Here is a 27,106-nt window from a genome sequence, read left to right as displayed (position 1 = left end):
CTCACCATACAGTATAAGACGCTTCTAGCCCCTTCTTATTAATGGTATTTTATACGTCTTACTACTCGAAAGTTGTCTTAATTCTCGCTCAAAAAACTCCTGTGGCTTATTTTTGAAATTGGCATGTTTTGTTTCTAAATGTCTGCGCAAGAGTGAAGGTTTCATTGAGTTGTGAGAGAGTACTTTTCCACATATAACACACTGTGGGGGCTGAAGAAAGGCACTACTCCCAATATAAGTGAACCCCAAATCAATGTAGTTCTCAGCATATTTGTGCCTCTTCGATGTTCCAACGTCCCTGTCTGTTGTTCGGTGCTTCCCGGGTAAGGGGGACAGTAGCTCTTCGGCTGCATCAGATTCACAACTGCCAGTGTCCACGCTAGCTGGGCTAACAACAAATGTAGAATTACTGATGCTAGCATTGGATGTTCTCGTGGAAGCAGAACAACTTGTGTCGTCGACAGGTGCAGGTGTAGTACTGCTGGTAGTAGCAGTACTATCAGTAGAGCTGGTATGTGTCTCTGTGGACGCGGGCCTTACTTTTTTTAACCATTTATCCATTTTCGAGCAAACGGAATGAGCAGCAGCTACGTTTGGCTTCATACGGACCGTTAATGGAATTTGCACGAGAAAGTAATGGTTAATGTGATTGGATGTTAATTATTTGACTAGGCTACCTGTATTTGACATTGTGTTGTTATTTCGCTGAACACTAGATGGTTTAATTGTATTTTTGGCTGTGAAACGAGGCTACTCAAACGAGGGGAAAAACCTTACCCAAATGTATAGCCCCATTGGAAAATATAAATGGACTGTTTGAAAATGTGAAGAAGAATTGTTATCATTTTTTATTTAAATGTGAATCACATTTTTATTTGGCATACCCCTGATGGAATTGTGTGTACCCCAGTTTGGGAATAACTGGTGTAATGGAATGTTTTGCCTTGTGTGGTAGGTTTTGACACATCTGTAGTTGTCATAACCAGCCATAAAATAATGCAGTTTATGTCACAACAGGTCTTAATATATGTGTCATGACAGCTGTTATGAAATATTGTGACCATGTGTTATGTGACGCTGGGTATCAAGTAAAGTATTACCATTGTTTCATTATGTCTATACATCTTTATATTTCATAGAGTTGCCAATTGGCTGCTGCTCATGCCTTATTTTTTTATTACCTTTATTTAACTAGGCAAGTCAGTATTTTCAATGACAGCCTAGGAACAGTGGGTTAACTGCCTTGTTCAGGGGCAGAACGACAGCTTTTTACCTTGTCAGCTCGGGGATTCGATCTTGCAACCTTCCAATTACTACTCCAACGCTCTAACCACTAGGCTACCTGCCACCCCTTACGTTGCTCCCACCTAAAGCTACATAATATCTGCCTGGGTACAGCAGTGTACCATGAATGTGTCGGCATACAGTATGTTAGCAGGTGAGTTGCATTTTTCATGCTCCTGTCTCATCTGTGTGTGTTTGTTCTCTGACCGGAACTAATCTCACAACAATGACATTTCACCCCTCTTTCAAATGTCAACCACTGAAACTTTAAACAAGTTACAGTGAATGTGTCATGGCTCCTATCAACTGAGGCTCATGAAGGGGTGAAAAAAATGTTTTCTATTTGATTGCATGAGACAAACTGTTTTGCACCAAATGTCGCAGTGAGTTTGTGAGATAATGTTGCTTTTGAATGAAAGTGAAGATGACCATATGACATAGTACCGTCCGGATTTTGCCGTAAAGCCAAATCTGACCTTGCCTCCAACTAGCAACACCTCCAGCTTTAAACAACTCACTGTTCTTATAGGGACTCTTACGGAGCAACTCAGGTCACGCTCTCTCACCATGGAGTTGTGAAGGTTTTCCAACAAAACCCATTCTCAGTGCGTTGATGAATGGCTACGGCCGAGGTGTTTTGGGATGAAATCCCGGCCGGTGGCAGTAACGTATGAGTGTATTAGGAAAGAGAAAATCACGGGGAAGGGATGGGGGATGGAGAGATCGATAGAATTTCAGGTGTGGAGGGCAGCAGATAAAAAGCTTGCACCAAGGAGGAGATGAAGAGGTCTGTGGGCCTCATCTGAAGATCTATAATGGATCTATGCTGGCATATGGGACATTTTATTTAGCTTATTTTACTGGAATATTTCTGTGGGATAAACCCTCCTCGAGATGAATCATTTTATTACCCAAGACAACAATAGTTATACCTTCATGGAGTCATTATAGCCAAAATGTTGATTACTTACAAAGACCCTGTTTCATGGTCTAACTAGAATATCAGTTCTGTATAACAGGTCCTAGGGATGGAGAAAATATTATATTTTAAAGCAATGTCATGTTACTGTGTTTCTTCGGTCAGATTCATCTCTACATTGAACTGTGTATTGAGAGATAAGTCAGAACTTAATATCCACCATACATGTACATCCCTCTGCATCCCACTATCTTTCTATACAGTTAATAGACAGACACTATGTTTCTGCCAACTCCTTAGTGAGAGAAACAGTCTGCCTCAGCAGTATTTTACTGTCAGCCCTGGTTAGGAAATGACTGTAGGGACTTTGTCATGTCTGGCTGCTTATAAAAACATACTGGGCATTAACTTACAGAAGCACTTCCATAACTTACACAAACTCAATTAGGATTTGGAGGCGTGAGCGGCACAACCACTTATCTTGTGTGTTTACGAGATATAGGAGCGGAGACAGAATGAGAGCAGCATAGTATCCATGGTAATCTGCTCTCTGTCCCTATATGTTCCTCTGGAATGGGGACTGAGGGAGGGCAGCTAATTTGGACCAACTTAAAGCCTTTAAGCCAACGTCATCACAAAATGGCCACTGTTTACGGTCCTTAGTGTAGCTATTTCTGTTTGTTGACACACACATGCACACTGCTTAGGTTCTACTTAGGTAACCTAACGGTTAAGAGCGTTGGGCCAATAACCGAAAGGTCTCTGGTCCAAATCCCCAAGCCGAGTAGGTGAAAAATCTGTTTATGTGCCCTTGAGCAAGGCAATTAACCCTAATTGCTCATGTAAGTCGCTCTGGATAAGAGTCTACTAAATATGATATGATATGTAAATGTTAGGACTGTTTTTTAAAAGCAGTGTTGTCTATTCTAGTTCCTTGGGTGATACTGTACATAAATAACTTTAATAGTCATTATTGTTATTATTATTATTGGAACTAGCTGCCAATACAGTGTGTATTTTCCTGGTGTTGTTAGGATGTTTGGCGTGTAAGGCAGGCAGGCAGGCCATGCAGGGCAGGCAGGCAGGCAGGCAGGCAGGCAGGCAGGCGAATAAGAAAGACAATCTCCTGGTCGGTGGGTTGGGTGGTGGGACACGTCTACTTCAGGCACCAGAGGGATGAGTTGATTTACTGTCAAATCTGCCGGATTATCAATAATCTCCCACAGACCCCGATCTACCCACAGAGAGCTGTGTACTCACTCACACACCCAGAGAGCGAGAGGTTGTTTGGGTGTGAGCGTGCATGTTCGTTTGTGTGTGTGTGTGTGTGTGTGTGTGTGTGTGTGTGTGTGCAAAGGTGTGTACGCATGTTCGTACTTTGCTCAAAATAGGCAACCCAAGAAAAAGAGAAGGGCTTCTGTTCTGCCCAGAGAACTACAAAAAAATGCTTCAATTTTCCACTTGAGCAGATTTCAATTTACACACACATCCCCCTCTGTCTCTCTGTCCTCTGGGTTATTGACAGCATTAAGACTGCTGTGATAAAAGATTGGCCACTTAGTGGAACTCTGGCTTTGTTTTTCTCTGCTAAGGACACTCACTCACAGAATGGCAAGGTTGGCTATAGTGAACTGTCAGTGTTGTCACTGGTGGGTGTACCTCTCTGATGAAGGATCTAATACCCAAATAGGTTGGTTTGTAGTTTACGAAGAAACTTTTTCCTATTTAATTTAACCCTGTTGCCCTCTAAGAGGGACTGGATATTTCTTAAGGAGGTGTGGTGCCTAGAATCATTGTGTTTATGTGTGGCAGACATACTGTGTCTAGGGCCAGAGCATTACATCAGCCTCTCAAAGCAGCCAAGGGCAGCCAGCTACTCTATCCCCCTTTAAAACAGAGCTGGGCCACCACAAATGTGTGTGTGTGCGCGCTCCTGCGTTCACGTGTATGTCTCCCACCCTTTTGTGGAGCCATTAGCATTGCTATCAGGAAGAGCAGACCCTGATGCATATGTCAGACCACTGAGAGTCAATTACCTCAGCCAGAGACAGCCATTGTGTTTGTCTGTGTGCCCTGGCCTATTGGTATTTAATACAGATATATTAATATAGCCGACTGACTGATCAACATGAACTTTACCTGGCACTTTTGGAGAGACGACACCACCCTGAAAGTCTGACATTAACAAACTGTTATCTTTGAGTGTTTTATTATGCACTGACTGTACAAAACATTAGGAACACCTTCCTAATATTGAGTTGCCACCCTCCTTTGCCCTCAAAACAGCCTCAATTCAACTGCATTGCAGTTCTTCACTCAAACCGGCACCTACTACCATACCCCACTCAAAGGCACTTAAAACGTGTGTCTGCCCATTCAGCCTCTGAATGGCACACATACACAATCCGTGTCTCAAGGTTTAAAAATACTTCTTTAACCCGTCTTCTCCCCTTCATCTACACCTATTGAAGTGATCCAAAAGGGGATAATAGCTTTCACCAGGATCCACCTGGTCATTCTATTTCATGGAAAGAGTTCTTAGTGTTTTTAATGTTTTGTACACTCAGCGTATATTTGTTTAGATCAGTTAATGATAATGTGTTATTTATTTACAGCGCAGGTAATGATGAAGACTGGATACAGAGGTTGATGTCGAAAAAGGTTTGCAATAACTTACTTGACCATACCTTGAAAATGACCACAACCTCTGTCTCCCTTCTACCAATCTCTCCGTCCAGGTGGTCTACAAGAATAACGATATCCGTCTGGAGCTCTCCCGTCTGGCCCGCATCGTAGACCCTAAGATGAAGATCCAGGGGGACGTGGTCTTTAAGTGTGAGAACGTGGCCACCCTGGACCCTATCTCCTTCGAGACCCCCGAGGCCTACATCAGCCTGCCCAAGTGGAACACCAAGAGAATGGGCTCCATCTCCTTTGACTTCAGGACCTCGGAACCCAACGGACTCATCCTGTTCACCCACGGCAAGCCCCAGGAACGCAAGGAGGCCCAACGCAGCCAGAAGAACACCAAGGTAAGCCAATGAATGATGAATGGATCAAACAAACAATTCACTTTAGCCTTTAGGTAAAGCTATGTCTAAAACTGTAAATAATCCATTCAGTAGTGTAAGTAAGAAACAAAACATCTGCGTTCAAGGATCTTGGATTTATATATCCTGTTTTGTAAAGATATGTGTTGTAGCCCTATGATGAACTAAACACCTTGACGATCTCCCTCAGGTCGACTTCTTTGCGGTGGAGCTGCTGGATGGCAGTCTATACCTACTGTTAGACATGGGCTCTGGGACCATCAAGGTCAAAGCCACCCAGAACAAGGTCAACGACGGGGCCTGGTACCACGTGGACATACAGAGGGATGGACGCTCAGGTGAGTCCTCTTTACCCTCCTCTCCCACTCTCTACTCCCCTATCCCCATCTCTCTATCACTACCTTCTCTCACTCTCTCTGAGTGTGTGTGTGTCTGTGTGTGTGTTGTTGTATTGATGTGAGTGCAGCGTATCACTCTCTGCCCGGTGCTGGGCCTGTGAGGGTCTCAGAGGGCAGACAGGCTGTTAGACAAGGCTGGGATGGCAAGGCCAGGTGACTCACTGCAGCACATATTACTGCTATTGATCTACCACTGCCGCCATACACACATGGGCACACACACACATGGCTGCACACATACACACACACAGACGAACACAGAAGCACGTATACACACACTGTTCAAGCTCTCCATCGCACTCTGGATCTGAGTTAAGGACACACAGAGAGGCCACACACACTGTGCTGCTTGGCTTGAGACATAAACAGAGATAAGCCCTGCCATACAGCAGTGTCTGCGCTGTAACTGTCTCTCCGTTCTCTCTCACTCTCTCGTTCTATCCCCCTCTCCCTCTCTCGGAGGTATACTATAATCACAAAGCTCATATATCGTCTCTAAGCTGTGAGACGCTGTTTGACAGAGAGAGCATCAGGAAGCCCTGTATCAATACCTTACACAGACAGTGGATTACCAATACGTTACGCTACACTCAACATCTTCAGCATCTTCAAGGCTGTCAGCTGTCAAAACTCTACCATCATTGTAGATGAGTGTGGAAAAGTAAAGATACGCTGGCCTAGTAAAGCGGGGCGACCGCTACTGTAGCTAGCGTAGTAACCTTTTTGAATATACTGTATTTATTGAGCACACAGATTACAATTGGGCCCACATAGGCTAGAACAGGGGTATTCAGTTCTGACTCTATGAGGTCCGGAGCCTGCTGGTTTTCTCTTCTACTAGATAATTAGTTGCACCCACCTGGTGTCCCAGGTCTAAATCAGTCTCTGACGAGAGGGGAAAAATTGAAAAAATGCATTGGGAACTGGCTTCGAGATCCAGATTTGAGTTTGAGGAGGCTAGTTTGGAAAACCCTGCTCTACAGTGTATGAGAGTACTGTCTTATCTTACAATAACAGACATACAACATAAAAATGTTATATTTAATTATTTGGTTTAAAACCACCTCCACTCCCTCTCCAGGCACCATCTCAGTCAACAGCCGGCGCACCCCGTTCACAGCCAGCGGTGAGAGTGAGATCCTTGACCTGGAAGGAGACATGTACCTGGGGGGTCTACCCTCGGACCGTGCCAACCTCATTCTGCCCACTGAGCTGTGGACCGCCATGCTCAACTATGGCTACGTGGGCTGCGTGCGCGACCTCTTCATCGACGGGCGCAGCAAGGACATCCGACAGATCGCTGAGGCTCAGAACGGGGCGGGCATCAAGCCGTCGTGCAACAAGGTGGTGGGGAAACAGTGCGAGAGCTACCCGTGTAAGAACAAAGGCGTCTGTAAGGAGGGATGGAACCGGTTTATCTGTGATTGTACCGGCACGGGGTACTGGTCACGCACCTGCGAGAGAGGTAGGTGGAAGCGATTGATTTGTGTGTTTTTCATGAGTGCTTGTGTGTGTGTGTGTGTGTTCTGACTGTGTACAGTGCCTTCGGAAAGTATTCAGACCCCTTGACTTTTTCCACATTTTGTTACGTTACATCCTTGTTTTTTCACCCCCTTATCAATCTACACACAATACCCCATAATGACAAAACAAAAACAGTTTTTTTGAAATTTTTGCAAATGATTAATAAATAAAAAACGGACATATTACATTTACATAAGTATTCAGACCCTTTACTCAGTACTTTGTTGAAGCATCTTTGGCAGCGATTACAGGTTCAAGTCTTCTTGGGTATGACGTTACAAGCTTGGCACCCCTGTATTTGGGGAGTTTGTCCCATTCTTTACTGCAGATCTTGTCAATCTCTGTCAGGATGGATGGGGAGCGCCGCTGCACATCTGTTTTCAGGTCTCTCCAGAGATGTTTGATCGGGTTCAAGTCCGGACTCTGGCTGGGCCACTCAAGGACATTCAGAGACTTGTCCCGAAGCCACTCCTGTGTTGTCTTGGCTGTGTGCTCAGGGTCATTTGAAGGTGAACCTTCATCCCAGTCTGAGGTCCTGTGCGCTTTGGTGCAGATTTTCATCAAGGATCTCTCTGTATGTTGCCCTGTTCATCTTTGCCTCGATCCTGACTAGTCTCCCAGTCCCTGCCACTGAAGAACATCCTCACAGCATGATGCTGCAACTACCATGCTTCACCGTAGGGATGGTGCCAGGTTTCCTCCAGACGTGACGCTTGGCATTCAGGCCAAAGACTTCAATCTTGGTTTCATCAGACCAGAGAATCTTGTTTCTAATGGTCTGAGAGTTCTTTAGGTTCCTTTTGGCAAACTCCAAGCGGGCTGTCTTGCCACTCCACCATAAAGGCCTGATTGGTAGAGTGCTGCAGAGATGGATGTCCTTCTGGAAGGTTCTCCCATCTCCACAGTGGATCTCTGGAGCTCTGTCAGAGTGATCATCGGGTTCTTGGTCACCTCCCTGACCAAGGCCGTTCTCCCCCGATTGCTCAGTTTGGCCTGGCGGCCAGCTCAAGGGAGAGTCTTGGTGGTTCCAAACCTCTTCCATTTAAGAGTGATGGATTCCACTGTGTTCTTGGGGACATTCATTGCTGCACACATTTTTTGGTACCTTTCCCCAGATCTGTGCCTCGACACAATGCTGTCTCGGAGCTCTATTGACAATTTCTTCGACCTCATGGCTTGGCTTTTGCTCTGACATGCACTGTCAACTGTGGGACCTTATATTGACAGGTGTGTGCCAAATCATGTCCAATTAATTGAGTTTACCACAGGTGGACTCCAATCAAGTTGTAAAAACATCTCAAGGATGATCAATGGAAACAGGGTGCACCTGAGCTCAATTTCAAGTCTCATAGGAAAGGGTCTGAATACTTATGTAAATAAGGTATTTCTGTTTTTTCTTTAATATATGTGCAAACGTCTAAAAACCTGTTTTTGCTCTGTCATTATGGGGTATTGTGTGTAGATTGATTAGATTTGTATTTATTTAATCCATTTTAGAATAAGGCTTTAATGCAACAAAATGTGGAAAAAGGGAAGGGGTCTGAATACTTTGCGAATGCACTGTATGTGTGCATGTGTGTTTTTCTTGTTTTGTTGTGTGGATTTGATTTACATTTATGCCATTTAGCAGACGCTCTGATACGGAACGACTTACAGGAGCAATTAGGGTTAAGTGCCTTGCTCAAGGGCACATTGGCAGATTTTTCAGTTAGTCTGCTGATTTACTCTTTTCTTCCTGTGAAATAGTTTATTAAAACATTAGTGGTCCTTTGGCCGTGCTCCACGTGTCAGTGGGAGGTTAAGGCTCTAGAGGAGGTTGTGGTGATGGCTGTATTGTTGACACTGTTGAAAGATTAATGTGGTTTCTGCCCTTTTCCTGTGAACTTTACTCTGCCCGAGGCAATCCGGTGTTAAAGTTTCATGACCAGTTTCCAAATTGCATCGCTTGTTTTCAAAGTGTAGAAGAAAACAGTACTTTTTATTCACCCCCCCCCCCATTTCCGCTTATTTTTTTGTCAGGACTTGAGGGTGTTGCATGTGTTTCAATACAATGTTCCATCTCTTTCTCGCTCTCACCTTTATCAAATCCTATAGTTACTTGCTGTGTCAAGTCTTTATGACCTCTCTGTCTCTCTCTCCCAATCACACAATCACAGCCAGAGGATATACAGTACAAACCCATTACTGGAGATAATGTACCACAGTAATACACTATACTGTAAACCTACTGCTTATTAATGGAAACACATACTTATCGATCCCCTCCATCCCCCCCCCCTCCTTTTATCTCCCTCGGTTACAGACACATATTGTAAATCAGGCCATCTTTGGCGCTATTCTTAGGGTCAACCCGCCAAAGACCTGCACTTGTGAGTGAAAACACTTATTGCAAACACCGGCGAAAGGGTTGGAATTACAGCTGCGTGACCATATCGATATCTATTATGGAATCTATTCATCTAATGTGGGAGATAAAAGGTTCCGGAGTCTGTGGAACTGCCTCTTTACAAGGTCACCTGTATATGACACCTCTGAAAACACACAGGATAAGTAGGTTTCTTTGAATATGTGCTCGTATTGCAGTACAATAGATCAGTAGAATGTATTCAGTATGAATCCATTCTGCATGACCAACACTGAGAAATGAGAGGAGATGTCTGACGAAGGATTGCTGTGCTAAGGGTATGTCTTTTAGGGGTATGACATTTTTAGACCTTAGTTTACACAATCTTGTGCAATATAAGCTGTTTTGAAGTATGTCGTTGGAATCCGCTATGCTTCACGTAATGTTTTGGCATGGAACAAAGCACGCTGGTAATAAAGTTAAAGACAAGAGCATTTTGCTTCACTAATTTGATTAGAACAGAACGCATGACATGAAGGTACGTTCCTCCGCTTCGATTATCTTTGTTGTGCGTGTGTGTGTGTGTATGTGATATCAGTGTGTGTGTGTGTGTTCAGTGCTGATATTATGAATGATTATGGGTAGGCAGAGCCCAGGCAGGCGATAGCTGTGCCTGTGCTAGAGCTTGATGTCACAGCCGGCTGGCTACAGCCTTGGAGTTAACGGCTGTTGACTCAGGCACTGTAAAGGTCACCTAACCCAGGCCCTGGGAGAGAGAGGCCACGGCCAGGACCCCATGGCTCCACAACAGCATCACAGTGCCATGCACACAGCCAAGCACACACATTGACACACATGGACACGCGCTCCTACGCGTGCACACACACACACATATGGACTCACACACACACTCATACACACACACACATACTCTTCTCCCCCATTTTGTCAGATAGCGATAGTGATGTATGTTATTACTCATGCATGGAGAAGTCCTGGGGTTAGAGAAAAGTCTCTTATTTCAATGGGTTTTCAAAAGATTCCAGGAGATTTCCTATGGATTGATCAAAAGCGTGCCTGAAAACCAATTAATGCATTTGACAAATTATTCCAGACGCTTTTACCATATCTAATAATGGCTTGGAGATAACATCTTTATCCAGCTCCCTTCCACTATTCATCCTCCAGTTTCAGTTTAATCTCATTTTGACTTTGGAGGAAAACTTTGTGTGTGTGTGAGAGAGAGGGGTGGGAGGGAAAGAGGGGCAGAGAGAGAGAGGTCAATCAGATATGAAAGCTAACTGTTCACCTCTAATCAGTGTGTAAGGGATATTGGTCTATTGAAATACGAACATAAAAAAAATGAGAAATGCAGGGAGGTCTGTATGAGTCGGTTTATTAACATAATATTATTTTTTTGTCATTTAAGGTTAGAAACAATATTGAAATAGTCTCAGTCTTTTCTCTCCTTAGCTGTCTAGTGAGTACCCTCCCTTTTCTAGTAATACATGTCTTAATTGTGAAGGTAAATTATGCAATTTAACTAGTTTACTAAAGCTTCCATTTTCATGACAGCATGCACACACACCATCCCTCCACTCCACAGGGCTTCCATTTGTCAGATGGTTATCAGATTGGACAGAGGTTATGACACCTCAAGGTCCGACTGAAGTAATGATCCCCGCCACAGCTTCCTGTTTCCTGTTTTGTCACAGCGGCTGACAAATCGTTGGCTACACCAGAGTGAGGGATATGCTGCCCAGCAGGCTGACACGTTCTCAGTTTACACAACAAATGTTTGTTGTTTTGCATTGTATTATCTCCCATATGTCTTCTTCTCTATAAACCTCTCTCTACCAAAACATTCTACTTCTCTTACAACTGCTCTATGGAGCACTGTCCTTTTCCTAACAGCTAACAACCATGTCACTGCATAGAAGGCCTACCTGCCCAAACTTCTTAACTGTTGTTACTCTTACCCAAAATCTCAGGGTTTAGATATGAGTTTATGAGACTTTCAAGGTCTGAATATTCTGGGTTATTTTGCTTGATTTTTTTAACCAAGCAACAGAAGGTTGTGTCTATGCTTTTAAAGTATCTTGGTTCTGGTTAGTTTATAGAGGATCATATATCTCTGATGGATCCTGCAGTTTGAACAAAAATATATACACAACTTACTACAATTTCAACGATTTTACTGAGTTACAGTTCATATAAGGAAATCAGTCAATTGAAATAAATTAATTATGCCCTAATCTATGGATTTCACATGGCTGGGCAGGGGTGCAGCCACCCACTGGAGAGCCAGGCCCAGCCAATCAGAATTAGGTGTTCCCCCGCAAAAGGGCTTTATTACAGGCAGAAATAATCCTCAGTAGGGCTTTCTGAGTGGTGCAATGGTCTAAGGCACTGCATCGCAGTGCTAGCTGTGCCACTTGAGATTCTGGGTTCAAGTCCAGGCTCTGGGTTCATTCTGGGTTCAAGTCCAGACTGGGAGACCCATGGGGCGGCGCACAATTGGCCCAGCGGCGTCCAGGTTAGGTGAGGGTTTGGCCAGCAGGGATGTCCTTGTCCCATCACACACCAGCGACTCCTGTGGTGGGCCGGGCGCAGTGCACGCTGACACGGTTGACAGGTGTATGGTGTTTCCTCTGACACATTGGTGCGGCTGGCTTCCGGGTTAAGTGGGCATTGTGTCAAGAAGCAGTGCGGCTTGGTTGGGTTGTGTTTTGGAGGATGCATGGCTCCTGACCTTCGCCTCTCCCGAGTCCGTACGGGAGTTGCAGCTTTGAGACAAGACTGTAACTACCAATTGGATACAACAAAATTGGAGAGATAAATGGGTAAAAAGAATGAGTAATTAATACTCTTCAGTTTCATCAGCTATCTGGTTGGCTGGTTTCAGATGATCCAGCAGGTGAAGAAGCCGGATGTGGAGGTCCTGGGCTGGCGTGGTTACATGTGGTCTCTGGTTGTGAGCCGGTTGGACGTACAGCCAAATTCTCTAAAATGACATTGAAGGCGGCTTATAGTAGAGAAATTAACATTATATTATCTGGCAACAACTCTGGTGGACATTCCTGCAGACAGCATGCCAATTACATACTCCCTCAAAACTTGAGACATCTGTGGAATTGTGTTGTGTGGCAAAACTGCACATTTAGAGTGGCCATTTAATTTCCCCAGCACAAGGTGCACATGTGGAATGATCATGCTGTTTCGTCAGCTTCTCGATATGCCACAACTGTCAGGTGGCTGGATTATCTTGGCAAAGGAGAAATGCTCACTAACCGGGATGTAAACAAATTTGTGCACAAAATTTGAGAGAAATTAGCTTTTTGTGCCTTTAGAAAATGCGTTTATATTTTTGTTCAGTAAACAAAAAGCTGTTCTTAAAAAAGCCTTTGAGTTCCGCCACTGTTCTCCCGGGTTAGAAGAGAGAATGTCCACTGCAGAGAGAGGGAGTGACAAAGAGAAGAGGGCAAATATTTGAATAAATGGATTTGGTTTGAGTTGAGGTAAAGTGATGACTGCGGTTGAGTTGAAATTGCAAAAGGAGACACATCCAACGCTTTATTTTTCTCTCTTTTGCTCTTTCCCACCATCTCCGCCTCTTTCTCTGTATTTCTGTTGCTCCATCTTGCTCTTCAACTCTCTTTCTTTCTCTCCATCTCGTTCTCTCTCTCACTCGCTCTGTCTCTGTTTTTCTCTCTGCTTCATCTGTTCATCCCCTCAGCTCTGTTTCAGTGACTAGAGCAGGCTACAGTCGATATGTGATAAGTGAAAAGGTAATCCCTGTCCTCCTCTATTCCTCCTCTATCCCTCCTCTCTCTCTCCTTTTTTTAGCATCTACAGTAATTCAGTGTCAAGGTTATTTTCTGATGTATTACATGGACCTATTATCAGGCAACGATAATAGTGTGTGTGTGTGTGTGTGTGTGTGTGTGTGTGGTTGTGTGTGTGTGTGTGTGTGTGTGTGTGTGTGTGTGTGTGTGTGTGTGTGTGTGTGTGTGTGTGTGTGTGTGTGTGTGTGTGTGTGAGAGTGAGAGTGATCATGTGGGTATGTCAATATGAGTGTGACTGGGGGTGTTGTGTATTGTTATTTGTGGATCCAAAGATTCCCACACACTGAAGTGTGTGTAGGATACAAACAGGGCAGTATCTCCATTGTAGAGTGGGTAAAATACTGCTTCGTCAATGTGTATCGACCCTGTAAAAGGAAAGGGACCGGCCCAAGAGAGAGAAACATACCACACATAAATCTGGGTCTGTGACACACACACACACAGGCGCAAGGACGCACACAGACACGCGCACACACACACATGCACACATGCATGGACGCACATGCAGACACATTGACGAGCTTCCTTTACCAGTTTAGGGCCATAATAGACCTAGCAACCTTGGCATGTTTGTTTTAATACTGGTTGGATACAGGTTTATTTCTGGTGGCTGAAGAAGTATACAGGTTTATTTCTGGTGGCTGAAGAAGTCTTGTGCAGTTTATTCCAGTCTCCCTAATCCTGCCTTTGTAGTGTGTGTGTGTGTGTGTGTGTGTGTGTGTGTGTGTGTGTGTGTGTGTGTGTGTGTGTGTGTGTGTGTGTGTGTGTGTGTGTGTGTGTGTGTGTGTGTGTGTGTGTGTGTGTGTGTGTGTGTGTGTGTGTGTGTGTGTGTGTGTGTGTGTGTGTGTGTGTGTGTGTGGCTGAACGTGTGTTTAGGAGCCAGTCCTCCAGTTCGTTACATAAACACCACAAATTCCTCTGTGTTGCCCGAGGAACGAGAGCGTGTGGGGGAGGATGCGCCTCTCTTCATCCCCTAAACATCTCCCTTCATGCCCTCTAAATGTCTTCTTCCCATTCCTTTATCCAGTCTTTTATCATCTCCTCTGCCCATTCCAGTGTCTCCACTGCTCTTTCTTCTCTGTTTCCGTCTCCACCTCTCTTCCTCGATCCCTCTCCAGGGTTCGTTTCCCACCTCTTTCAGTTGGTGGCACCAGCACATGATTTGGTCACACCATTTATTTTTATTTTTTTTGGGGGGGGGGGACTTGTCTCATAATGTCTCATCATTCCATACATAACCAGGCTAATAATGACTAGCCATCTTTTACATTAGCATGCCCTTCTGTTTTTACACTGAGCTTTACCATAACAGCAAAGAAAAGAGACTGTTAAAATAAAGTGCAGACATGGATTTATTGCAGATTTCAAATTGCCATGTGTTTTTTTTCTGCAAAATCCTCTAGAGGGCAGAATTACAAAAAAATATATACTTGATACCAAAACGACACCATGTGTACCATGGCAAAAAAGAAAGAAAGTGGGGACTGTGATTTCCCTGTTTTTTTTCTTTAGGTTTTGTCTCTCAAAATCACAAATGTTCATAGAAAAACAAAAAAAATGTGATGTCTATGCCAACAACAAAGCTTAAACCACATTAGGGGACCATTTCTTAGGTCTGGAAAAAATCTGAGTAATTAAAAAAAAAAAAAGGTGTAGTTACCCTTTAATTCACATGAACACCAGCCAGACAGTAGTGTTTAGCTTGCAATGTTTCTGTAGTGTAGAGCACTTGTGAGGGAGTTATCAAAACAAATGGCCTCTGGTTTTATGCAAATGATCATGATTCTCCCAGAGAAGACATGGCGCCGCCAGAGATGGTCGCCTTGCTTTGCGTTCTTAGGAAACTATGCAGTATTTTGTTTTGATCATATCACCTCCAGCCTACCTGATACCCTAGACCCACTCCAATTTGCTTACCGCCCCAATAGGTCCACTGACGATGCAATCGCCATCACACTGCACACTGCCCTATCCCATCTGGACAAGAGGAATACCTATGTAAGAATGCTGTTCATTGACTACAGCTCAGAATTTAACACCAAAGTATCCTCCAAACCCGTCATTAAGCTCGAGACCCTGGGTCTCGACCCCGCCCTGTGCAACTGGGTCCTGGTCTTTCTGACGGGCCGACCCCAGGTGGTGAGGGTAGGAAACAACATCTCCACCCCGCTGATCCTCAACACTGGGGCCCCACAAGGGTGCGTTCTCAGCCCTCTCCTGTCCTCCTGTTCACCCATGACTGCGTGGCCATGCACGCCTCCAACTCAATCATCAAGTTTGCAGACGACACTACAGTGGTAGGCTTGATTACCAACAACGACGAGACGGCCTACAGGGAGGAGGTGAGGGCCCTCGGAGTGTGCTGTCAGGAAAATAACCTCACACTCAACGTCAACAAAACAAATGAGATGATCATGGACTTCAGGAAACAGCAGAGGGAGCACCCCCCCCCCCCCCATCCACATCGACGGAACATTGGTGGAGAAGGTTGAAAGTTTTAAGTTCCTCGGCGTACACATCACGGACAAACTGAAATGGTCCACCCACACAGACAGAGTGGTGAAGAAGGCTGAAGAAATGTGGCTTGTCACCGAAAACACTCACAAACTTTTACAGATGCACAATCGAGAGCATCCTGTCAGGCTGTATCACCGCCTGGTACGGCAACTGCTCCGCCCACAACCGTAAGGCTCTCTAGAAGGTAGTGAGGTCTGCACAACGCATCACCGGGGGCAAACTACCTGCCCTCCAGGACACCTACACCACCTGATGTCACAGGAAGGCCAAAAAGATCATCAAGGACAACAACCACCCGAGCCACTGCCTGTTCACCCCGCTATCATCCAGAAGGCGAGGTCAGTACAGGTGCATCAAAGCTTGGACCAAGAGACTGAAAAACAGCTTCTATCTCAAGGCCGTCAGACTGTTAAACAGCCATCACTAACATTGAGTGGCTGCTGCTAATCTCTAGCCACTTTAATAATAAAAAATTGGATGTAATAAATGTATCACTAGTCACTTTAAACAATGCCACTTTATATAATGTTTACATTACTCATCTCATATGTATATACTGTACTCTATACCATCTACTGCATCTTGCCTATGCCGCACGGCCATCGCTCATCCATATATTTATATGTACATATTCTTATTCATTCCTTTACACTTGTGTGTATAAGGTAGTTGTTGTGAAATTGTTAGATTACTTGTTAGATATTACTGCATGGTTGGAAATAAAAGCACAAGCATTTCTCTACACTGGCATTAACATCTGCTAACCATGTGTATGTGACCAATAAAGTTTGATTTGATTTGAGATAGGCATAGGCTACTTTTAATTGCCTTTCCATCTACCCTGAAAACGGAAAACATTGCTAACGGCTATCACAAGGTGATAGACATATAGGCCTTATGTGAACCGCACACAGTCGGGCTCGACATTCAGGTAAATTTGCAAGTAGTAGCCTACACAGGGCCAGTGCCATCCAACTGAAAGCTACTGGCCCAAATGAATAAAATACTTTCCCGTCAAGATCTGACTGGAAAGCCAATGATGCGTGCATAATTTCAATAGCAGGTGATTTTATCTTTCATTTGCGGCCTGAGCAAGTAGCCTATACAGGGTTCATACAGACATTGGCAAGTCTAATGCCAGTACTTTCAGGGACTTTTTCAAGCACTTAATTGTAATTCTCAAGGACTTAAATGTTATATTTAATTGTTGTAATGGCCTGTAGGAAAAAAAACATGTTTGGAAAAACGTGTGCATTATCACTTTAAGAATAATGTATTTGTTTACAGACCTACCTAATGGCATTATACATTGACATTCACATAATTTTTACATTTACATGATTTCATTCAAATATGTCAGAATAATGTGGGTGTTGCCTGACTAAATAGACAACATGATCCTGACACAAATTCAGTCCGTCCATTTGGTAGCCAGTCAGTCTCGCCATTTGAGATGTCGAAGAGTTGTTATTACATTTATTTGTTATACCACACTACCACCAGGTGGATACCACTGGAATGTCCTGCCCCAGAACTCACACGCGCCACATTCCGACCAAGGGCCCTGTTCGCGAACAGCCAGACTGCCCCCGTACTGCCCTTGGGCCCCGTGTGAGTTTGGGTATGGATTCTAAAAACGCCCCCCCCCCCCCCTTCCTACACTACCTTCCCTTTGTTGTGGATATTGTGTATGGTTGTTGTTATTTAATGGATTTTTGTATCATTTTTTTCAAACGAGAAAGAGACCAAAAACTTGGTTCTTTTGTAATGGAACGCATTGTATGGAAAACCAAGATGAAGGTAAAATTCGATGTTATAACGGCTCATGATTTTACACAAGCACAGCAGATTCTCGTAACACCCTTCAATTGAAACGGCCGGTAACAAACGAAAGCGGCTGCATCGCTCATAAAAACTGCTTAGAAATGATATCACAGAATCATTATATTGGAGCAGTAGAACTTCTAAATCGGCTACCATAACTTCAATTACTTTTCAAAGACCAAATAGCCTAGAGGAAATGTCTGATTTTCAAGGTAGCCTTTTCCATGATGACTGAATGGCGCATTGCAAATATTCAACCAAGACTTTGAACGTTTTAAATACCTGGTTTGCATACCCATTCTTGCCTTTGTATTTACTGGTAGATATCATAATTTGGAACATCTTTCCTACGGTTTTCCCAACCCTACCGCTGTCGGTCTTCGGATAAACTGCTCCATGCAACAACCAGTTGTTTGAGAGCTGCGCTCTCTCTCTGCCCAGCAGATTATCTATACACTATAGGCCTATGTGTGCTAAATAATCAATTATAAAGCCTAGATTAAATATAGCCTTATTACTTAAGCAATAATACAAGCCGAGTGGCGTAGACCACCAGAGCCATGATAGAAATACCGTAACACATGGCCTCGAGTGTATTATTGCTTTTATACAACGGGCTACCAGCATAAAACATCTAGATTATTTCCAAAACCATCCATTTTTAAACAAAACATGACCCTACATTCACTAACACCGGTTGTCAAGTGACATTTTAGGCGTTGTATTGACTGCCATGTAAAGCAAAACTACCCAAACGCTGGTTGAAAGTTCCAGACCTTGGTTTCTAAGGACGCTGTCCATGGTTCTGAAAAACAGCGCACGTCTGGTTTTTGCATAGTAAAATTGAAGTGTGCAATTACTGAAGTAGCTGTCTGATGCCGGGGTCTCAAGCACAGCTGGGCGCCATTTCTCAGAAACAACTGTTGTCGCATGCAGCTGTTAGGATGTTACTCCATCTCCTCCTGTTTTTCGTGGACGGCTTCCAATAGCTCCTAAGAGAGCTTTCAGCCCTGTGCCCGCTCACACTCATTATCTCTCTGGCCTCCAGACCTGCATCGGAGAGCTGCTGGATGGTAGTCATCCTGATGCAGTGGTTGGTATACCTACGGGATGTGCCCGCCTCATAGAGAGCGATTAATAATGATATGACAACGATTCTATTCATGTTTATTCTATTCATATACTATATAGCAGCCTTGCTATTTGAACAAAATGTTATACCTTGCACAGACGGGGCAGCATTGATGAAAGGGTGTTGAGTTCCATTGGCTCCATGGTATACCATACGTTGTCATCATCAGAGAGCTTTCATCTGGGGTGTAGATAAAAGGCTGGGGCATGTTCGGGTAACCAGTTGTATAAAAAAATGTTTTCCACTGGCCCGAGCAGGCCAGTTACAGGGATGATATGATGGACTGGCCCGGAGGGTTTCCAGAACCTCCCTTTATGTCAAGCCCTGACACACACAGACAGGGGCATTCCCATGCAGTTGTTGCTTCTTCAAAAAGTGTGTTTATTTTTGCTTAATTGCACGTTTGAGCTGGCTGGTTTTTCTGTGTATCCCCAGGACGGAGTAGCTACATCTGGTAAGACAAGGGGCAGGGCTGTGTGTCTATTTGTCAGTAACTGCTGGTACATGTTAATAGTCTCGAGGTATTGCTCGCCTGATGTTGTGTACCTCGTTATAAGCTGTAGTTCCACAATATCTACCAAGAGAGTTCTCATCTATATTATTCGTAGCCATCTATATACTGGACTCAACGAGCTGTATAAGGCCATAAGCGTTAAAGAAAATGCTCGTCCAGAAGCGGCGCTCCTAGTGGCCAGGGACTTTAATGCAGGCAAACTCGAATCCGTTTTACTTCATTTCTACCAGCATGTCAAATTCTAGACCACCTTTACACCACACACAGAGAAGCATACAAAGCTCTCCCTCACCCTCCATTTGGCAAATCTGACCTTAACTCTATCCTCCTGATTCCTGCTTACAAGCAAAAACTAAAACAGGAAGTACCAGTGACTCTACAAAAGGAAACCCAGCCGTGAGCTGCCCAGTGACGCGAGCCTACCAGATGAGCTAAATGCATTTCATGCTTGCTTCGAGGCAAGCAATACTGAAGCATGCATGAGAGCACCAGCTGTTCCGGGCGAATGTGTGATCACACTCTCCGTAGCCGATGTGAGTAAACAGGTCAACATTCACAAGGCTGCGGGGCCATGGATTTCCAGGGCGTGTACTCAGAGCGTGCACGGACCAACTGGCAAATGTCATCACTGACATTTTCAATCTCTCCCTGACCGAGTCTGTAATACCCACATGTTTCAAGCAGACAACCATAGTCCCTGTGCCGAAGAATGCGAAGGTAACCTGCCTAAATGACCTCCCTCTGCAACTGGATCCTGGACTTCCTGGAAGTAAGGTAAGGCAACAACACATCTGCCACACTGATTCCCAACACCGGAACCTCTCAGGGGTGTGTGCTTAGTCCCCTCCTGTACTCCCTGTTCAACCACGACTGCGTGGTCAAGCACTACTCCAACACCATCACTAAGTTTGCTGATGACACAACAGTGGTAGGCCTGATAACCGACTATGCTGAGACAGCCTATAGTGAGGAGGTCAAAGACCTGTCAGTTTATTTCCAGTCCAACAACCTCTCCCTCAATGTGAGCAAGACAAAGGAGCTGATCGTGGACTACAGGAAAAGGAGGGCTGAACAGGCCTCCATTTACATCGACGGGGCTGAAGTGGAGTGGATCAAGAGTTTCAAGTTCGTTGGTATCCACATCACCAACAAACTATCATGGTCCAAATACACCAAGACAGTCGTGAAGAGGGCACAACAACACCCTTTCCCCCCAGGAGACTGAAACGATTAGGCATGGGTCCTCAGATCCTCAAAAAGTTCCACAGCTGCACCATCGAGTGCATCTTGACTGGTTGCATCACCGCCTAGTATGGCAGCTGCTCAGTATCTGACCGTAAGGCACTACAGAGGGTAGTGCATACAGCCCAATACATCACTGGGGCCAAGCTTCCTGCCATTCAGGACCTATATACCAGGCGGTGTCAGGGGAAGGCCCAATAAATGTCAAAGTCACCCAAGTCATAGACTGTCCTCTCTGCTACCGCATGGCAAGCGGTACCGGAGCGCCAAGTCTATGTCCAAAATGCTCCTTAACAGCTTCTACCACCAAGCTCTAAGACTGCTGAACAATTAATCAAATGGCCATCCAGACTATTTACATTGACCCCCCCCCATTTGTTTTTACACTACTGCTACTCGCTGCATAGTCACTTTACCCCTACCTACATGTACAAATGACCTCGAATAACCTTTAACCCCGCACATTCACTCAGTACCGGTGCCCCCTTTATATAGCCTCGTTATTGTTATGTAATTCTACTGTGTTGCTTTTTATTTGTACTTTATTTTTATTTAGTAAATATTTTCTTAACCAACAGTGCAGTTCAAGAAATAGAGTTAAGGGTTAAGGGCTTGTAAGTAAGGTCTACACCTGTAGTATTAGGTGCATGTGACAAATAAAATTTGAATTTGAAATTTAAAACATGGTACCTTTGGAACCAGAGGCAGATGATTATGCCCATCCGCCACCCACGTCCACATGTATAGTGCCTTGCAAAAGTATTTATCCCCTTTGGCATTTTTCCTGTTTTGTTGCATTACAACCTGAAATTTAAATGGATTTTTATTTGGATTTCATGTAATGGGCATACACAAAATAGTCGAAATTGGTGAAGTGAAATGAAAAAAATAACATGTTTAAAAAAGTCAAAAGAAATAACGGAAAAGTGGTGCATGCATGTGTATTCACCCCCTTTGCTATGAAGTCCCTAAATAAGATATGGTGCAACCAATTACCTTCAGAAATCACATCATTTGTTAGATTGCACACAGGTGGACTTTATTTAAGTGTCACATGATCTCAGAATATATACACCTGTTCTGAAAGGCCCCAGAGTCTGCTTCACCACTAAACAAGGGGCATCACCAAGCAAGCAGCACCATGAAGACCAAGGAGCTCTCCAAACAGGTCAGGGACAAAATTGTGGAGAAGTACCGATCAGGGTTGGGTTATAAAAAAATATTTGAAACTTTGAACATCCCACGGAGCACCATTTAAATCCATTATTAAAAATGGAAATAATATGGCATGACAACAAACCTGCCAAAAGAGGGCCACCCACCAAAACCCACAGACCAGGCAAGGAGGGCATTAATCAGAGACGCAACAAAGAGACCAAAGATAACCCTGAAGGAGCTGCAAAGCTCCACAGCGAAGATTAGAGTATCTGTCCATAGGACCACTTTAAGCCGTACACTCCACAGAGCTGGGCTTTATGGAAGAGTGGCCAGAAAAAAAGCCATTGCTTAAGGAAGAAAAATAAGCAAACACATTTGGTGTTCGCCAAAAGGCATGTGGGAGACTCCCCAAACATATGGAAGAAGGTACTTTGGTCAGATGAGACTAAGATTTAGCTTATTTGCCATCAAGGAAAACGCTATGGCTGGCGCAAACCCAAGAACCTTATCCCCACAGTGAAGCATGGTGGTGGCAGCATCATGCTGTGGGGATTTCTTTCTTCAGCAGGGACTGGGAAACTGGTCAGAATTGAAGTAATGATGGAAACCTGTTTCAGTCTTCCAGAGATTTGAGACTGGGACGAAGGTTCACCTTCCAGCAGGACAATGACCCTAAGCATACTGCTAAAGCAACAGTCGGGCGGTTTAAGGGGAAACATTTAAATGTCTTGGAATGGCCTAGTCAAAGGCCAGACCTCAATCCAATTGAGAATCTGTGGTATGACTTAAAGTTTTTAAGGATCCGCCCCTTTTTTTCAATTTTTACCTGAAATTACATACCCAAATCTAACTGCCTGTATCTCAGGCCCTGAAGCAAGGATATGCATATTCTTGGTACCATTTGAAAGGAAACACTTTGAAGTTTGTGGAAATGTGAATGTAGGAGAATAACACACAATAGATCTGGTAAAAGATAAATATAAAGAAAAAAACAACCGTTCTTTTGTATTTTCTTTGTACCATCATCTTTGAAATGCAAGAGAAAGACCATAATATATTATTCCAGCCCAGGTGTGATATACATTTTGGCCACTAGATGGCAGCAGTGTATGTGCACCGTTTTAGACTGATCCAATGAACCATTGCATTTCTGTTCAAAATGTTGTATCAAGACTGCCCAAATATGCCTAATTGGTTTATTAATAACTTTTTATGTTCAAAATTGTGCACTCTCCTCAATCAATTGTATGGTATTCTTTCACTGTAATAGCTGCTGTAAATTGGACAGTGCAGTTAGATTAACAAGAATTTAAGCTTTCTGCCAATATCAGATATGTCTATGTCCTGGGAAATGTTCATGTTACTTACAACCTCATGCTAATCGCATTAGCCTACGCTAGCTGAACCGTCCCGTGGAAGGGACACCGATCCTGAAGAAGTCAAAGAGTGGGAAAAAATCCCAGTGGCTAGATGTGCCAAAAATATTTTGTATCTTCAAAGTGGTAGGCATGTTGTGTAAATCAAATGATACAAATCCCCCAAAAATCTATTTTAATTCCAGGTTGTAAGGCAGCAAAATAGGAAAAATGCCAAGGGGGTGAATATTTTCGCAAGCCACTGTACTACTGAAAAGCCACTCAATTACACTAACGAGAGTAGTTGAGTACAGTATTACATATTAAATAGTATTCAATATTACACATGTATACATATATACTTAACACAACAATATGACTTTCTGCCCTCGTCAATGCTTGGGCGGGCAGTCTTCTTTCCAACTCGCTACGCTGGTGGTGGGAGAAACACTCTCAGGACCATGTCATCTTTAGTATCTGGGGGACAAAAACATAACAAAGGTTTTACAGGAGAGACAAAATAGATAAACGTAGATGAACATTTGAGACACTACTTTCATTTCAATATGTTGCTACCTGCACTCAGTACACTGGTGGTGGGGAAAGCACTCTCAGGGCCATGCAGCCTCTAGTATCTGAGGGACAAAGACATAATATGAACACAGTTTAACTGGATAACGTTAGCCTAAACTTGGATGAACAATTGAGACATTCCTTTATGTCATAGAAACAATTAGGCTACAAAACATAGCTACAGTTACTGAACCACAATAAAAACATGAGTTATAAGCTTGCCAACTAGCTACAAACAGGGAATAGGCCGAGCTTAGTAAATTCTGGTCTAGCTAGCCAAACCAGGTGAGAAATCTAGTTTGAGCTAGCTAGCTAAGCTAAGTTATCTAGCTAGCTACCTGACGTGAAAGTCATTGCACCACCCAGTAAAGTTAATGTTAGGCTTACAGAAGAGAAGCTTTCTAGCTACAGACACTGACATAGCTAGCTAGCAAAACTTCAACAAAAACCTTACATTTTTGCAAACACACACAGCACAGGAAAATAGTTTGCTAGCTAGCATGCATGCAGGTGTTTACTTGCTAGCATGCTAGCTAACATTGTCTAAAATTGTCAATGACTGAGATAGCTATCATAATTACATACTATGTCTTTTTAATCTGAATGGATCATTAGCCTCTCTGGGCTAGGTGGGACGTTTGCGTCCCACCCTAGTCAACAGCCAGTGGAATCCTGTGGCGCGATATTCAAATACCTTAGAAATGCTATTACTTCAATTTCTCAAACATATGACTATTTTACACCATTTTAAAGACAAGACTCTCGTTAATCTAACCACACTGTTCGATTTCAAAAAGGCTTTACAGCGAAAGCAAAACATTAGATTATGTCAGCAGAGTACCCAGCCAGAAATAATCAGACACCCATTTTTCAAGCTAGCATATAATGTCACAAAAAACAAAACCACAGCTAAATGCAGCACTAACCTTTGATGATCTTCATCAGATGACACTCCTAGGACATTATGTTATACAATACATGCATGTTTTGTTCAATCAAGTTCATATTTATATCAAAAAACAGCTTTTTACATTAGCATGTGACTAGCATGTGACTAGCATTCCCACCGAACACTTCCGGTGAATTTACTAAATTACTCACGATAAACGTTCACAAAAAACCTAACAATTATTAAAAAAATTATAGATACAGAACTCCTTTATGCAATCGCGGTGTCCGATTTTAACTTCTCTAGGGCCAGTGGGACGATTTCATCCCACCTACGTAACAGCCAGTGGAATCCCGTGGCGCGTTATTCAAATACCTTAGAAATGCTATGACTTCAATTTCTCAAACATATGACTATTTTACACCATTTTAAAGACAAGACTCTCGTTAATCTAACCACACTGTCCGATTTCAAAAAGGCTTTACAACGAAAGCAAAACATTAGATTATGTCAGCAGAGTACCCAGCCAGAAATAATCAGACACCCATTTTTCAAGCTAGCATATAATGTCACATAAACCCAAACCACAGCTAAATGCAGCACTAACCTTTGATGATCTTCATCAGATGACACTCCTAGGACATTATGTTATACAATACATGCATGTTTTTATCAATCAAGTTCATATTTATATCAAAAACCATTTTTTTACATTAGCATGTGACGTTCAGAACTAGCAAACCTCCTGTGAATTTACTAAATTACTCACGATAAACGTTCACAAAAAACATAACAATTATTTTAAGAATTATAGATACAGAACTCCTCTATGCACTCGCTATGTCCGATTTTAAAATAGCTTTTTGGTGAAAGCACATTTTGCAATATTCTCAGTAGATAGCCTGGCATCACAGGGCTAGCTATTTAGACACCCAGCAAGTTTAGCACTCACCAAAGTCAGATTTACTATAAGAAAAATGTTATTACCTTTGCTGTTCTTCGTCAAAATGCACTCCCAGGACTTCTACTTCAATAACAAATGTTGGTTTGGTCCCAAATAATCCATTGTTATATCCAAATAGCGGCGTTTTGTTCGTGCGTTCAAGACACTATCCGAAAGGGTAAATAAGGGTGACGAGCATGGCGCATTTCGTGACAAAAAATTTGTAAATATTCCATTACCGTACTTCGAAGCATGTCAACCGCTGTTTAAAATAAATTTTTATGCCATTTTTCTCGTAAAAAAGCGATAATATTCCGACCGGGAAATCGTTTTTTATTACAAAGAGAGTGAATGTAAAAGCATGCTATCCCCTCATGCACGAGCCTCAGTCTAATGGCCCTCTGATAGAGCACTTGCCAAACGCGCTAATGTGTTTCAGCCTGGGGATGGAATTACATCGTTCAGCTTTTTCCCGCCTTCTGAGAGCCTATGGGAGCCGTAGGAAGTGTCACGTCATGCCAGAGATCCCCTGTATTTGTTAGAGATGATCAAGGAGGGCAAGAAATTGTCAGACAGGCCACTTCCTGTCAGCAATCTTCTCAGGTTTTGGCCTGCCAAATGAGTTCTGTTATACTCACAGACACCATTCAAACAGTTTTAGAAACTTTAGGGTGTTTTCTATCCAAAGCCAATAATTATATGCATATTCTAGTTACTGGGCAGGAGTAGGAACCAGATTAAATCGGGTACGTTTTTTTATCCGGCCGTGCAAATACTGCCCCCTATCCCCAACAGGTTAGTAATGTTAGGCAGCGTTTTATTCACAGTTTTTGGTCAGCCACAACACCTTGCCCATTTGTCCATTGAAATATAATTCCACTCAGCGCTGGCTGCACTGTCTGGTGGACTTGCTACAATTGCAACAATCCTAATTCATGAGCTTGCTGGATCACTTCGATCTTCTGGATTTGGCGGGATAATTAACCCACCCACTTGGTCATATCTCCACAACCCTTCCCCAATGCTTGGAAGTCTGCTGTATTCCTCCTATCCCTTAATGTGTCCACTGAAGTTATTAGTTGGATGTATTCCTATCTGACAAACACAGGTCAAAGGGTTTGTTTGGGGGACACTTAGTCGGACTCTCTTTATTATAACATTGGGGTCCCACAAGGGTCTATATTAGGCCCCCTTCTGTTTACCATCTTTATAAATGATCTCCCACTTGCTTGCCCGCAAGTTAACATGCAGATGTCTGCAGATGGTACAGTTCTGTATGTACCCTCAAAAAATAGACAACTAGTTGTTAAGCAAGTTAACTGAAAGCTATGGTACATGTTACTAAATGGATGACTAATTCTTGCCTGCTTTTAAGAAATCCATTGATTCTTCCCAACGAGCTGTTCTTGTTAATGGGGAGAATCTGAAAGTTGTGTCTAACTTCAAGTATCTCGGCGTCATTTTGGGCTTCAACTTGACATTTAAGAAACATGTGAAGAAGAAGGTTAACACGGTCAAGTTTGGATTATCCAACTTTAGGTTTATCAGACCTTTCCTTCCTCTGTAGGCCGCCAAACTATATATGCATGCTATGA

The 27,106-nt window shown here is 43.4% G+C and overlaps 1 protein-coding gene across 9 annotated transcripts in view; it reads left to right on the top strand.

Moving 5' to 3' along the window:
- Positions 1-27,106, top strand: part of nrxn3a (neurexin 3a) — a 430,381-nt gene that overhangs the window by 112,934 nt on the left and 290,341 nt on the right. For all 9 annotated transcript variants that reach the window (XM_082974861.1, XM_082974859.1, XM_082974856.1 and 6 more), the window contains 3 exons: positions 4,942-5,235; positions 5,444-5,591; positions 6,733-7,116. In XM_082974861.1, the coding sequence (XP_082830987.1) occupies positions 4,942-5,235; positions 5,444-5,591; positions 6,733-7,116 (826 nt within the window). The remainder of the gene's footprint in view (positions 1-4,941; positions 5,236-5,443; positions 5,592-6,732; positions 7,117-27,106) is intronic.

The sequence above is a fragment of the Salmo salar genome, chromosome 01 (genome assembly GCF_965601325.2).
Source record: "Salmo salar chromosome 01, fSalSal1, whole genome shotgun sequence".
Lineage (NCBI taxonomy): Eukaryota > Metazoa > Chordata > Actinopteri > Salmoniformes > Salmonidae > Salmo > Salmo salar.
This window is presented reverse-complemented; position numbering and strand designations above follow the sequence as displayed.